A 12,239-nucleotide genomic window follows, 5' to 3' on the forward strand; every position below is an offset into this window, starting at 1 on the left:
TGCAATTTTCAAAAATGTATTGAATGTCAGTTAACATTATTTTAGTTTCACCAAAAATCCAGTAAAAAGAAATAAACGGGATAAAATTTTAAGGAATCTGATCGGGATCCATAAAGCGAATGTTGTTTGTAAACATTCAAAAACAATATTTTTTTTAAACACAAAAAAACAACATCCTTCCATTTTTTTGTATGTGCATTCTCTTCGAATGCAACCTTGGTAGGTCGATAATAAAAAGATTTAACTTTTTTTTTACTTATTCCATTCAAAAATTGTAATATCTACAAACACGCGCAGCGCAAATATCTCCATTTCGCTGAAAACCTTACGTAAATTATCACACGTACAGAAGAATTATATGCATAAAGATGTAGAATTAAAATAAACAATGTTGTCAAATGACTTATTAACAGTCTTACTTTTCTAGACTTGTGGTTTTATCTTAAAAAGTAAAATGAGACGTTCAAAGTTCTGTTTTCAACACTAGATACGTAAAAAAATCTACTCGTGGGATATAAGATATAAACCTCATACAATACTCGTATAAGCATGTTTAATGATACTATGACATTCATAAATATTTTTTTGGAATTCCAACGCAGTAGGTAACCGTTCTCTGTTGTGATGAGACGGAAAAAAAATTTCATCGTTGTTAAAAGACAACTTATTCCATACATTGTATCATGGCAATTAATGGCACTACTTCTCTGTTCTGAGAATACTACCCATCCTGGCCCAAGATGAGGTTGCGACACTCACCGTATATTACTCCGAGTGGTTCCATTGATCCAACATACAACTCTGATGTCGAAATCGCTGGTTTGATTCTGGAGGAGTGGAGTGGGACGAGAGGAATGGATCTACGATGTGAAATGCGTGACTGGAGAATTACACGCGTAATTATTTTGGAGATTCGTCAGATTGGAGACAGAGACAAATGACAGAGGATGAAGCATAACTGATTATGGAACCGAGATCAGAATATTACCTACTTTACTGGTCGCGTAGATTAACAGAGATAAATGCAATCCGGCGTCTTCGAAATATACATAATGAAAAAGGTTACGTTAATTTGATTATTTTTAATGGTTACCCTTTTAACATATTTTTATTATCACCTGTAGCGGGACTGAGGATGAAGAAATATTTATTAAAAAAAGTTTTAATTAATTTAACAGAGAGGGAAAACATTGTTGATAAGGGAATATGGAAGTCTGGGCATTTACAGGGCTTGTGACCTGTCATTTAAATTAATTTGTCAAATTTAAATATGAATAACTCCCTAGGGAGGAAATCCAGCCAGTCTGCAAGCATTTGGACATACTCAAACATTGTTGAAAAAAAAATTATTTACTTTTTTAGATTTAGATTTATTTATTTATGACAAAATACATAGTTTTTTTAAACTTTATTTATTACATTACGTTACATATTGTATATGTACGAAATATTCCCAATCAGCAAAAGTGCTGGTATGAGGGGATATAATATATTATGACACAATAGTTTATACAATAACATCACATATCACATATCACTCGTCACACGAGCTGTCAGAACTGTTTTATTTGGGTGTTTTTTAAGTTCGTATATGTTTTCTATATTTTTTGGTCATTAAAAAGTGATTTGTAGAAATTTATTGCTGTATAGTACACAAAACTGTTACTTTTTCTGTTAGTCCTATATTATTCACAAATTAAATTATTTGACGCTCTTTTATTTATGATAACGTTTTCTTTTGATAATTTTTTTAAACTTTATATTCCCCACAACCGTAGACTCCATAACTCCAATGACTTTGTCTAGCGTTTATTTATTTTCACAAAAATTACCTTACTACCAGGATGAATGTTTATATAAAATACACATTTTTTATGCGTAATTTTAATTCAAAGATACGTTTTAATTAAATTGTGACATTATTAATATTTAAATAAAATTACGATTTCATTATCAATGTCAACGGATGTTTTAGTGATAAAAGTTGACATTCCCAGTTTCAATATCTCAATGGCATAATAAAATTTTAAATACAATTTAAGTTGTTGACCTACTTCAAATGTATGTTTTATTATAACGCCGAATAATTCTGCCTTTGCAAATTTATTGCTCTAAAATGAAATATTCGAAGGCAGAATTTTCGATTCCTTAAAACCTTGATTGGGTGGGTTATTTGTAACGTGGCGTATTTTTGTTTCGAGGTTTTGGTTTCGATTTTGTTTTTCTTTTCTTTTCCATATCATCTAATTTTAACATTCAAAGAATTGTTATATTAAAAGCAGACTCTCTGAGGAAAAACTCTTTTGAGATATGATTCATCATTATTATTATTATTATTATGATAGATAACTTATCTTGCCCTATTTCCGTAATTCCATACCTCAAGGGTGCCCTTACAAAATAGATTTTTTTATTGTATTGAATACACGAGGACAGGATTTGACTTAAAATTTCAGTTTTGTCATTTCATGATACGGATTAATTAAAATGATTTAGAGAATGCGAAGCCTTCACTCTCACATTTTGCACTTCTGCGGGGAGAGCATCCCATCCCCGTAGGGCCTACGACATTAATGCGCTTATTACTGTACGTAAAGTATGTAAACTTCATGATCTCGTTAGTATATTTTGAGTGTCGACATTATTCTTTCATTATCTTTTAATTTAATTTAATTTAATTAAATTCGATAAAATTTTAAATCACAAAAAAATTGAAGTGGAATCACGGAAAGATCGAATCCGCGGTGAAGAAATAAGTCGGACTTGTGGCACAGAAACTAAAATGCCCCTAGCAATCTGTGGAAAGACAGATACTCGGTGTATGTCTAAAAGGCAGAATAAGAAATCTACAAATAAGGAACCGAACCGGAGTAGACATCATGGATTGTGCAGCAATATTAAATTGGCAGCGGACTGGACTCTCGGCGAAGCAAAATGATGGCAGGTGGACACCCGGAATAATAATGTGGAGATCATGAGCAAACAAAAGAAGTGGTGGAAGGCCAGAAAAAGATAGGTCTATGACATTCTCTCGATAGCCGGTAAAACATGGATGATAAAAGCGGGTGATATGAAGGAATGGAGACGTTTGAAAGATGCATCTTTCTTGCAGTGGAGAGAACAGGGCTGGAGAAGAAGAAGTTGCACCGAAGGTGTCGTGTGATAAAGCAGAGCAAAAGGAAGATTCTGGAGAGATTACATAAACACAGTGGATAACTCCAGAATCCCTCACAATGCGGCTAGTGCAATTCCACTTGATTTGATGGAACTTGATGGAAAACCACCTGAAAGATAAAAGGAGAGTTGGATCATGTTTTAAGAGTAGCATCTTTCTGGCAGAACAGATAAACAGGTCTAGATAAAGCGGAAGAAGAAGAACACGAAATAAATTCGGTTCAAATGTCCATATTTACCAATGAGGTACATTCAATATTTTACAGCAATGATATTTCCTCATTTTTAGAAATTTTGAAATTAAAAATAAACAAGAAACAAAGAATTAGAATGCATCAACAGAGCATAATCGAGGCAGGTTAAAATTGCATCGATCTAATGCACGACATCTGTTGCGCGGTCGTTATTAGCGGAAACCGTTGTTGGCAAGCGGCCAAAATTGGCTTATTGAACCAATCATATAATACGTATAAAGTGCTAACTTATTCATTTTTTTATTTTATGCATTCTTTCTTGTATAGGCAGACCGGCAGACCGGATGGCTGTTCCTGGCGCCGCAATTATTATTCGGCAGTTCCAATTTCAACATCGCGCGATAAATGCAACTTCTGAAGATAATGTAAATTAAAAATTTTACAAATATGATTAAATTTTATTATTATTATTATGGATAACTTATATAGCATTATTTTTGTAATATAATACCTCAAGGGCGCTTTACATAGCGATTTTATAGATAAATAAATTTAATTAAAGCTTTTAAATTTGTAATTTAATTAAAACAACTTATTTTGCTACAGCATGCTACGAATTTATTAAAATGATTTAGAGAACAAGTGGGTTTTAAGTTTCTTCCGAAACATCACTTCACTCTCACAGTTTCGGATTTCTGCTGGGAGAGCATTCCATGCCGTAGGGCCTGCGACCGCAAATGCACGTTCGCCGAATTTAGTGCGCTGTTTGCGTAGGGGTATAATAACTTTTCCTTTCGACGTAAATGTAGCTGATCTAAGCGTAAGACGCCTGTCAGCTAGTTCATCTGGAATGCAAAGTTCCCTTAGATATTCCGGAGCAGAGTTGTGCAGTGATTTATACATAAGCCAACAGAGTTTGTATTCCACCCTCTGTGGAAAACGTAGCCAGTGTAATTCCCGAAGTAGTGGAATGATAAGACTGAACTTTGAGATTCCGAAAATAAGTTTTGCTGCAGCATTTAATACAGCCTGTAGGCGAGTCATTTTGTTCATTGGTAGACCTGAATAGATACCATTACAATAGACACTACAAACGCATTTATTAACTGACGCGCGGCATCAACCGGCAAATTTTTGCGTATGCATAATATTATCTACGTTGAATTATTTCACAGAGTTTATGTTTCTCTTTATAACTGTTTTTATTCCTGATAATCTAATCACCTCAAAGGCACGAACAATAAATATCCCGACACGTCTTATAACTACGGAGCGCATGGGGGGTTGAAAATTTAAACCCTATTTATAATTGATATTTCAAAGTAAATTTCATTTACATTATATGGAAGGTAATATTACCAAACGTCTTGTAACTACAATGCGCATGGACGAATGCAATTCTAGCAACTTTAAAATTGTTTCAAAAAGTTTACAAAAAAAAATTCGTTTCTCGAATGAAAAATACAGTTCTGTATGTAAAATGCAACCAGATCCCTGGACGCGTGTGTTTGACTCGATGCGATGGTTATTCTGAGGTAAATGGCTATTGACTGCAGTATTTCATAGACCCCGGATTGGATCTCAAACGTAAGACTGATTATCTCAATTAAGATATGCTGGCGATCAATAGGCTAATGAAAGCCTTTATGGATTTGCATTATATTGATTAAACTTAGCCTAAAGAATCTTAACATTCTTTGAAACTAATTTAAAGTACAATAATAATAATAATAATAATAATATAAGGCTGTTTTATATAGTGCCATTTTTGTAAAATCACCTCGAGGGCGATTTACAAAAGTATACTTAAGCTTACATTCTAACTAAACTAAAGTGACATATTATATTGACATATATTTTGTATAAGATGGTTTGCGAATTCAGAAAAATTATTATTATTTACACAACCTTAAATGTTCTTTTACTCTTATATTAATGTTTCTTTTAGTTTTTCCAATGCAGATCGAATCGCAATCATTACAATTTAATTGGTATATGCCAGATTTATTATATTTATGGAATTTGTCTTTGTGATTTTCAAACAATGTTCCTATATTATTAGTTGTGTAGAATGCAGGTTTAATGTTTCATGGTAAAGTAAAGATAATTGTTTAGAAAAATTATCATTTATAAAAATTATCCGCCTCCATTGTTTAGGTGGGTTTGCTTTATTTATCGTGGGAGTAGAATATAATTATTTATTTATAAGTTTGCGTTTTTGTTTTTGATTGAATATTTTTTCAATTAAGTTCTCATTATGTATATCCATTATTATTAGCAATCTGTTTAATTGTATTGAGTTCTTTTTTAAAATAAGTATCATCTAGTGGGACGTTTATTAACTTATGTATCATTGAATGGAATGCGGAATGTTTATGGGCAATTAAATGATTTGAGGAATTATGAATAATTGTGTTTGTATATGTTGGTTTACGGTAGATATCGAAATCATTTTTTTATTTTTTTTATTTTTAACGACAAGTCAAGAAAGTTTAATTTTTATTTTTTCTACTTCTAAAGAAAATTTCATTTTTTTACGTAATGAATTTAGGAAATAAAGAAATATCTGAAGTTATCTGTCCATCCCTTTAAATGATCAAAAAACCTCGTCTACATATCATCGCCATAATTCGATTCGTTTGAGAAGTGGTGAATTACTTAAAAATATTTCGTTAAAATATTTTGGCTTTAAACACGTAACTACTTTATTGACTCCTTAAAAACTTAATACTCTTAAGCCCTCTTAATACGTAAATACTCTTGAGAGTATCAATAAATGGAAGGCCTTTGGCAATAATCATTTATGCTTTACATGTCTGCCGATACAGGGGATCATAAGGAGGGTAATCCACGTCCCAAAATGGTGGCCAAATAGCCATTAGAGAGCGAAGGAACGCCCTCGACGACTGCAGAACAAACACGCGGAAGCTTTTACCTTGATTACAGACACCGTCATATATGATTATACCCTCCCGTCTTCCATCAGCCGACAGAGTTCCAATATCTTCCCTTATAAGGAGTCATTGCCTTATATTTTTTACCTCCAGTGCACTCCGAGACTAATGGGTATTTTTTGTGCGTACATTCAATAGTCTAGTTGTTAACTTATGAATACATTTACTTCTGCTTCCATTGAAATAATTATATATTGAACTTGAGCGTTTTGTAAGCGTCTACTCGTGTAAAATCTAAAATTGGTCAACTGCCTAATTTGACTGTAAAGACTTATCGGATATTCAAAGAAATTTTCCTCCTCTGTTGCCCAAATGAGCCCTCTGTAATCTGATAGCTTTAATCTGCGCAATCTGAATACATACAACAGTTGTATTCGAAAAGAGTATTTATTATTATGCATATTGATATACCCACGCCACGATGTTACCGAATGTATTATTTAATGTCATAATTGTTTTCTGATTTTTCTCAGGTAACAGCAATGATTCCACCGGCAGTCAGATGGAACAAAAGTCCCACCAGTGGTTTGGGGCAACTCTGAGCAGTGCAGGAGAAGATGGGCCATTTGTGGTAAGTTCTTACATTAAATAACAATATTATTTTGGTTAAATTTTTGAATAACACAGGGTTATGTTATTTTCATAGTTGCGTTTTTAATTTTATGTTACTTTAAATTATTGTTTTCGTTATGATACCTATATATGTTTAAAATCTCAGAGTAATAATGTGCTAAGCTATAGAGAAGCGCTATCGCTATGTTTTATAGAACGGAAGCGTTGTTGGCTATCGACAACTTCACTCTGCTATGGGCCATTTTATTTGTTTGACAACAGAAGCGCAACGGTCCTAACGGACGCTTTTGTCGCTGTGCTTGGCTTTGTTTGTAAATAACTTTGATATTTACGTTATAATAACTAAAAATCGACAATGGTGAATTGCAGTATGTTTTTATTTAATTTAATTGCAATAACTTAAAAATCAAAAAGGTAAAGCGGTACAAGTCATATTGTATTAAATTTTTCCTCATATTTTCTTTTTACAAGTTATTAAAGGCAATTTTTGTACTATTTACATATTTTTTACCGAAAAGTACCTTCGAATTATATGCCACAGAAATGTGCACGAGTGGATTATTCACTTGTGGATTATTTACATGATAGTACAGTTCTTCCTACATGGATATTGAGTTATTAATATTTATGCTAGTACCCTATTACTCTTTTTTTTTATTTCGTCCTTTGCCAAATATATTTGTATTGTTTTTAAAATGTCTTTTAAAGGTTGTTTGTTCATATGGAAGAAATGTATAAGGAAGGAATTAAAAATAAAATATGAATATGAAAAAAATATCCAAACAGGATGAATACAGCCTAAAATGGCTTGCTATGATCACATAAATCAAAACCGTAATCCTATCACATCAAAAATCAGCAAAACTAATTGAAAAACGTGTATGACAAGATGGAAGAAGAAGAGTTGGGGTTGTGTGCTAAGATAGTAAGATAGACGCGTGTTGCATTCATCTTCTCTGCCATACTGGGAAACGGTAGGACGTTAGTAATACAAAGAAAGCACCCACCCCTTTCCCGAAATTGTACATAAAGACTTGTCTTCCTTCAGTTCGCATATTCACTATCAATTTTTGAAAAGTAATCATGCGAAAATTCAATATTTCTTTACAATCAAACCGCGAAAATAACAACAACAAACCATCACGCCGTTTCCCCGTAAGGGTAGGCAGAGATGATAGAACGCCACATCACTCTATCTTTGCATACAGATCTCCCTTCTTCTACATTTATACATCTTCTCATGCACGCGCGCTGATTATTCCGACTTTTGACATGTCCATCTTCGAGTATTTGTTGGATTTGGTCATGCCATGTCTTTCTCGGTCTACCTCTATTTCTGCATCCATCAACATTCGCATTGTAAATATTCTTAGCCGTTCTTTCGCTGTCCATTCGTTCTACATGTCCAAACCAGCGCAGAGCTCCTTTCTTGATTTTGTCGATAATGCTTGTCTCAGCCTTACATAAGGTACGGATCTCAACATTTGTGCATCTATCGTACATAGTTTTTCGTACATAGTTATACGGCATTTCTGCCATTTACATATATGTGGTATAAAGAGAGCTTAAAAATAAAAAAAAGTTTAAAAAAAAATCGAGTATGAAATATTAATATACTCGTACTGTAAACATTATTAATTACTTGAAATACATATATATTTTAAAGAAATTATACAATAACAAAATACATTAATCAATCTAATTATAACTATTCCAACTCAATCTTCTGAAAATGATTTGCTCTTTTTGATAAAAATATGTTGGTCACTTTATTTTTTAAGTTAGGCAGAGATAAACTAAATATTTCAAAATTTGATGCATATTCATTCCCGGTATTCTGTTATCTAACAATAGGTGAGAGTATATTGAGCTACCGTTCGAGAATTTTGACAATAAAATATTGTAGATGTGACAACTATTGAACTCAGGTGACATTACTTCTCGTCATTCGTCATAACACTGATGGTAGTAATACGAAATGTTATTTACTGTTACCATAGGGTTAGTCTGGGCGTAAGTATAGCCTGTGAGCTCGCCAATACATGACAGATGACATTAACATAACCATAGAAAAACAAAGCAGTTAAGCTCTCAGAAGTAAAGCAACGTGAATGCAGCAATGCTTGAACTACATGTCAATAATATTCTAATAATAAATAATATTATTTGGCCATACGGAACTTTAAAGCACACCTTGGTTTAATTACTAATAGTATTTTATCGGTTAGGTAGTGTATTAAAAAAAAATGTTGCGTACCTGAAAAAAGCACAAATAATTATGTTTTTGTAAATGATGTCAGTAGCGACACTCAGAGAGTGGCTTTGTGACGTTTTGACATTTTTTATAAGAAATTCATGGCGTAGCCGAAATACTGTTATAAAAACGAGGATGTTTTTGTTGATTGACGTTAGCAGGCGCTACCCAGGGGCGACTTTGTGACGTGAGAAATTATTTAAAAAAAGAGATTCATGGCGTAGCCGAAATATTGTAATTAAAACGAGGATGTTTTTGTTGATTGACGTTAGCAGGCGCTACCCAGGGGCGACTTTGTGACGTGGAAATTATTTAAAAAAAGAGATTTATGGCGTACCCGAAATATTGTAATTAAAACGAGGATGTTTTTGTTGATTGACGTTAGCAGGCGCTACCCAGGGGCGACTTCATGACGTGATGAAATTATTAATTTAAATATTTTTTTTCATTTTACATAGCGTAGCCGAGATAAGAAATTGCGTGGTGTTTCGAAATTTAACCGTTTAGGTAGCCGCCTAGTTACAATATTATTTTTGTATTTGTATAAGTCCTGTTTTATAATGTTTATGTATTTATCGCTATAAGAATTAAACTAAAGATAGTTTTTACTTTTAATCGCTATCCGTTTTTTAAATTATGTTTGTAACACTCAGTAATATTTATTTTTCAATTAATTAATGTTATTTTTGCATTTTAATTAATATTGTTAATATAAAGCGTATTTTTATTTATTCGAATTTACTAGACTGTTTTTATTACAAAAAATTAAAATGCATATTTCTCTATGTATTTTTCTGTTCTAAACAATCTATTAAAATAATACACATCAAATTTCCATTGTCTGTTGATTTTATTTGCAATCTTCTTTTTTTTCGATGGTTAAAACTCTAGGAAATTCAAAGACAATAAAATTTTTACTGTCATATATTGGCGAGCTCACACGCTATACATAGCCCTTAGTCTGTTTCACTCTGAATAGGAAAGCGACTAGGCCTCAAACATTTTTCTATAACATCTGTCCTCAAATACTTCTACGTCAGATGCAGAGACTCACCCACGGTAGTGCGTAGGCATGGAGTACGCATTAGAGGCAGTAGAGAAACGGTAACAAGATGCGAACCTCGTCCACCCACTCTTGCGGTTTGAGTCCGAATTGACCATGACATCAGAGCCCAGACTGCTCGTGCTCGCGTGACGTAGTGAGTGTGGCTAACTAATCATATGATTGTAGCCACTGTTTTTCGAGTACAGATTATTAGGCTGTCATGTGCAGTGTGCAGACATTATTTTGACACACTCAGTAAGCGGGATACGATGAGCAAATCTATGTAGAATCTTCAATATTGAATACAGTGTCACAAAAATAAGTGTAGAGGTATTTAAGCGATAAGTGCTTATACCAGTGCAGTGATGCGCAACCTATGGCACGCGTGTCAGAGGTGACGCGTTAAGACGCTTTGGGTGACACGAACGTTTACTAAAAATCTTGCAATGGCTTTTAATATTTAATTCAATGTACTTTCGTGAGACCTTTTTCTCAACGTTAAACAATATTGAACATTTAAAAAAATTAAAAACCGACTGGCTGATGAAGTTTGTTACCGTTGCATGTGTTTAAAACCTACGTAATACCAACTTTTTGAAGAATTAATAATTAAAAATATTTTTTCTCTTTAACTTGACATAATCGTACTTTGCATTTTTTTTGTTCAATGTGCCTATGATTTAAGGTGTCCTGTCCTTTTTTTATTAAAAAAACACATTTCTAACTTTTTAATTTCTATATGCCCTTTAACGATTTTTTAACACAATATGTAAGCTTGATCATTGTATGAAACCACTCAGTTATAATATGTATCTACATGTAAACTTTTTAAGCTATATCTTTTTCGTTTATCTACTGTGCAAATATTATTTGAAGTGTTTATTTCTACACACTATGTATTTTTTGTATAGTAAAAGGCACTGCGTGCCGTGTATATTAAATCTTAAAAGACTGTGGTAAATAATCCCTTTGCGCTTGGTGATGTAACATTGTGTTACCGCTAGTAAAAGTCAGAAAATTCTAAAGTTTTTAATTCTATAGACATTTGAAAAAAAAACATAGAGACATACTGTTTAATAATTATTTTTCCATAATTTATGCGAATAAACATATAATTTAGCCCTGTTATATCAAAATGTATTAAAAATCATAAATACACCGCTCATATTACGCGCGTGCGTCCCCTATCACTGTCATCAACCGACTGAAGACTGAATCTGTTTTACACAACATCCACCAGAGAACAGCGTCTCTGTCTTTCTTGTTATGAGTTTTATCTTCGTGCTCTCTCTTATCCAGATGTGTCGCTGAATTAGAGGACATTCATTCTCCGCGTGGCACGGATAAATATTTTTTGTTTTAACATCCAGCATTGTTGTACAAATTTCACTTTCCAAATCCGGTGTGAAAATGTCCATTTGAAGATTACAGAATATATTCTTTGAAATGATGAACTCGTATACGAGTTCATCATTTCAAAAAATAAGAGAGATATATTAAGTCTTGTGTGACATTACAGCTACACAAGAGTTAATAAATAAATAAATTGGAAAACACAATTCATCAACAAGAAGTCTCTAATGTAAATGATAATTTGTTTTACTTTTTAGTAATAATATAAAAAAATTGTTCAAAAACAAAAGCCTTTCGTATACCAGGGCTGCAACAATATTGGAAATTAAAATATATGACACGGCATCCGGGTCATGCCAATTTTTTTCTATTTTTCTAAAACGGTTACCCATCACCAACTTATTGGGTTACTCAACACTAATACATAAAATACTTCAGAAAACACATGCTTTAAACATTTTTTCGCATGCATTGTGTAAGGGGTTAAACACCGTGGAAAAAAAACCTACAGAATTCTTATCACCCAGAAGTAAATAAATTACTTATGATTATGATAAAATCATAAATTAACTTATCAATGAAACTTTAGTTTGGTTTTAGTTTTTTTTTTTTTTTTTAACACATGGCGAAATAAAACAGAGTGGGAAATACACATTTTAACAGATAAAGTTAGCACAATACTTTGATTTTTT

The 12,239-nt window shown here is 32.7% G+C and overlaps 1 protein-coding gene across 1 annotated transcript in view; it reads left to right on the forward strand.

Annotated features, from left to right (window-relative positions):
* The first annotated feature begins 740 nt into the window (after window positions 1–740).
* The window catches only part of LOC148277094 (uncharacterized), a 129,501-nt gene continuing 118,002 nt past the window's right edge, over window positions 741–12,239 (forward strand). The window contains exons 1-2 of the mRNA XM_088233335.1: window positions 741–867; window positions 6,796–6,893. Coding sequence (XP_088089461.1) covers window positions 741–867; window positions 6,796–6,893 — 225 coding nt within the window. The remainder of the gene's footprint in view (window positions 868–6,795; window positions 6,894–12,239) is intronic.

The sequence above is a fragment of the Micrasema longulum genome, unplaced genomic scaffold, assembly GCF_059751315.1.
Source record: "Micrasema longulum isolate JH-2025_06_02 unplaced genomic scaffold, ASM5975131v1 h1tg001084l, whole genome shotgun sequence".
NCBI classification, from domain to species: domain Eukaryota; kingdom Metazoa; phylum Arthropoda; class Insecta; order Trichoptera; family Brachycentridae; genus Micrasema; species Micrasema longulum.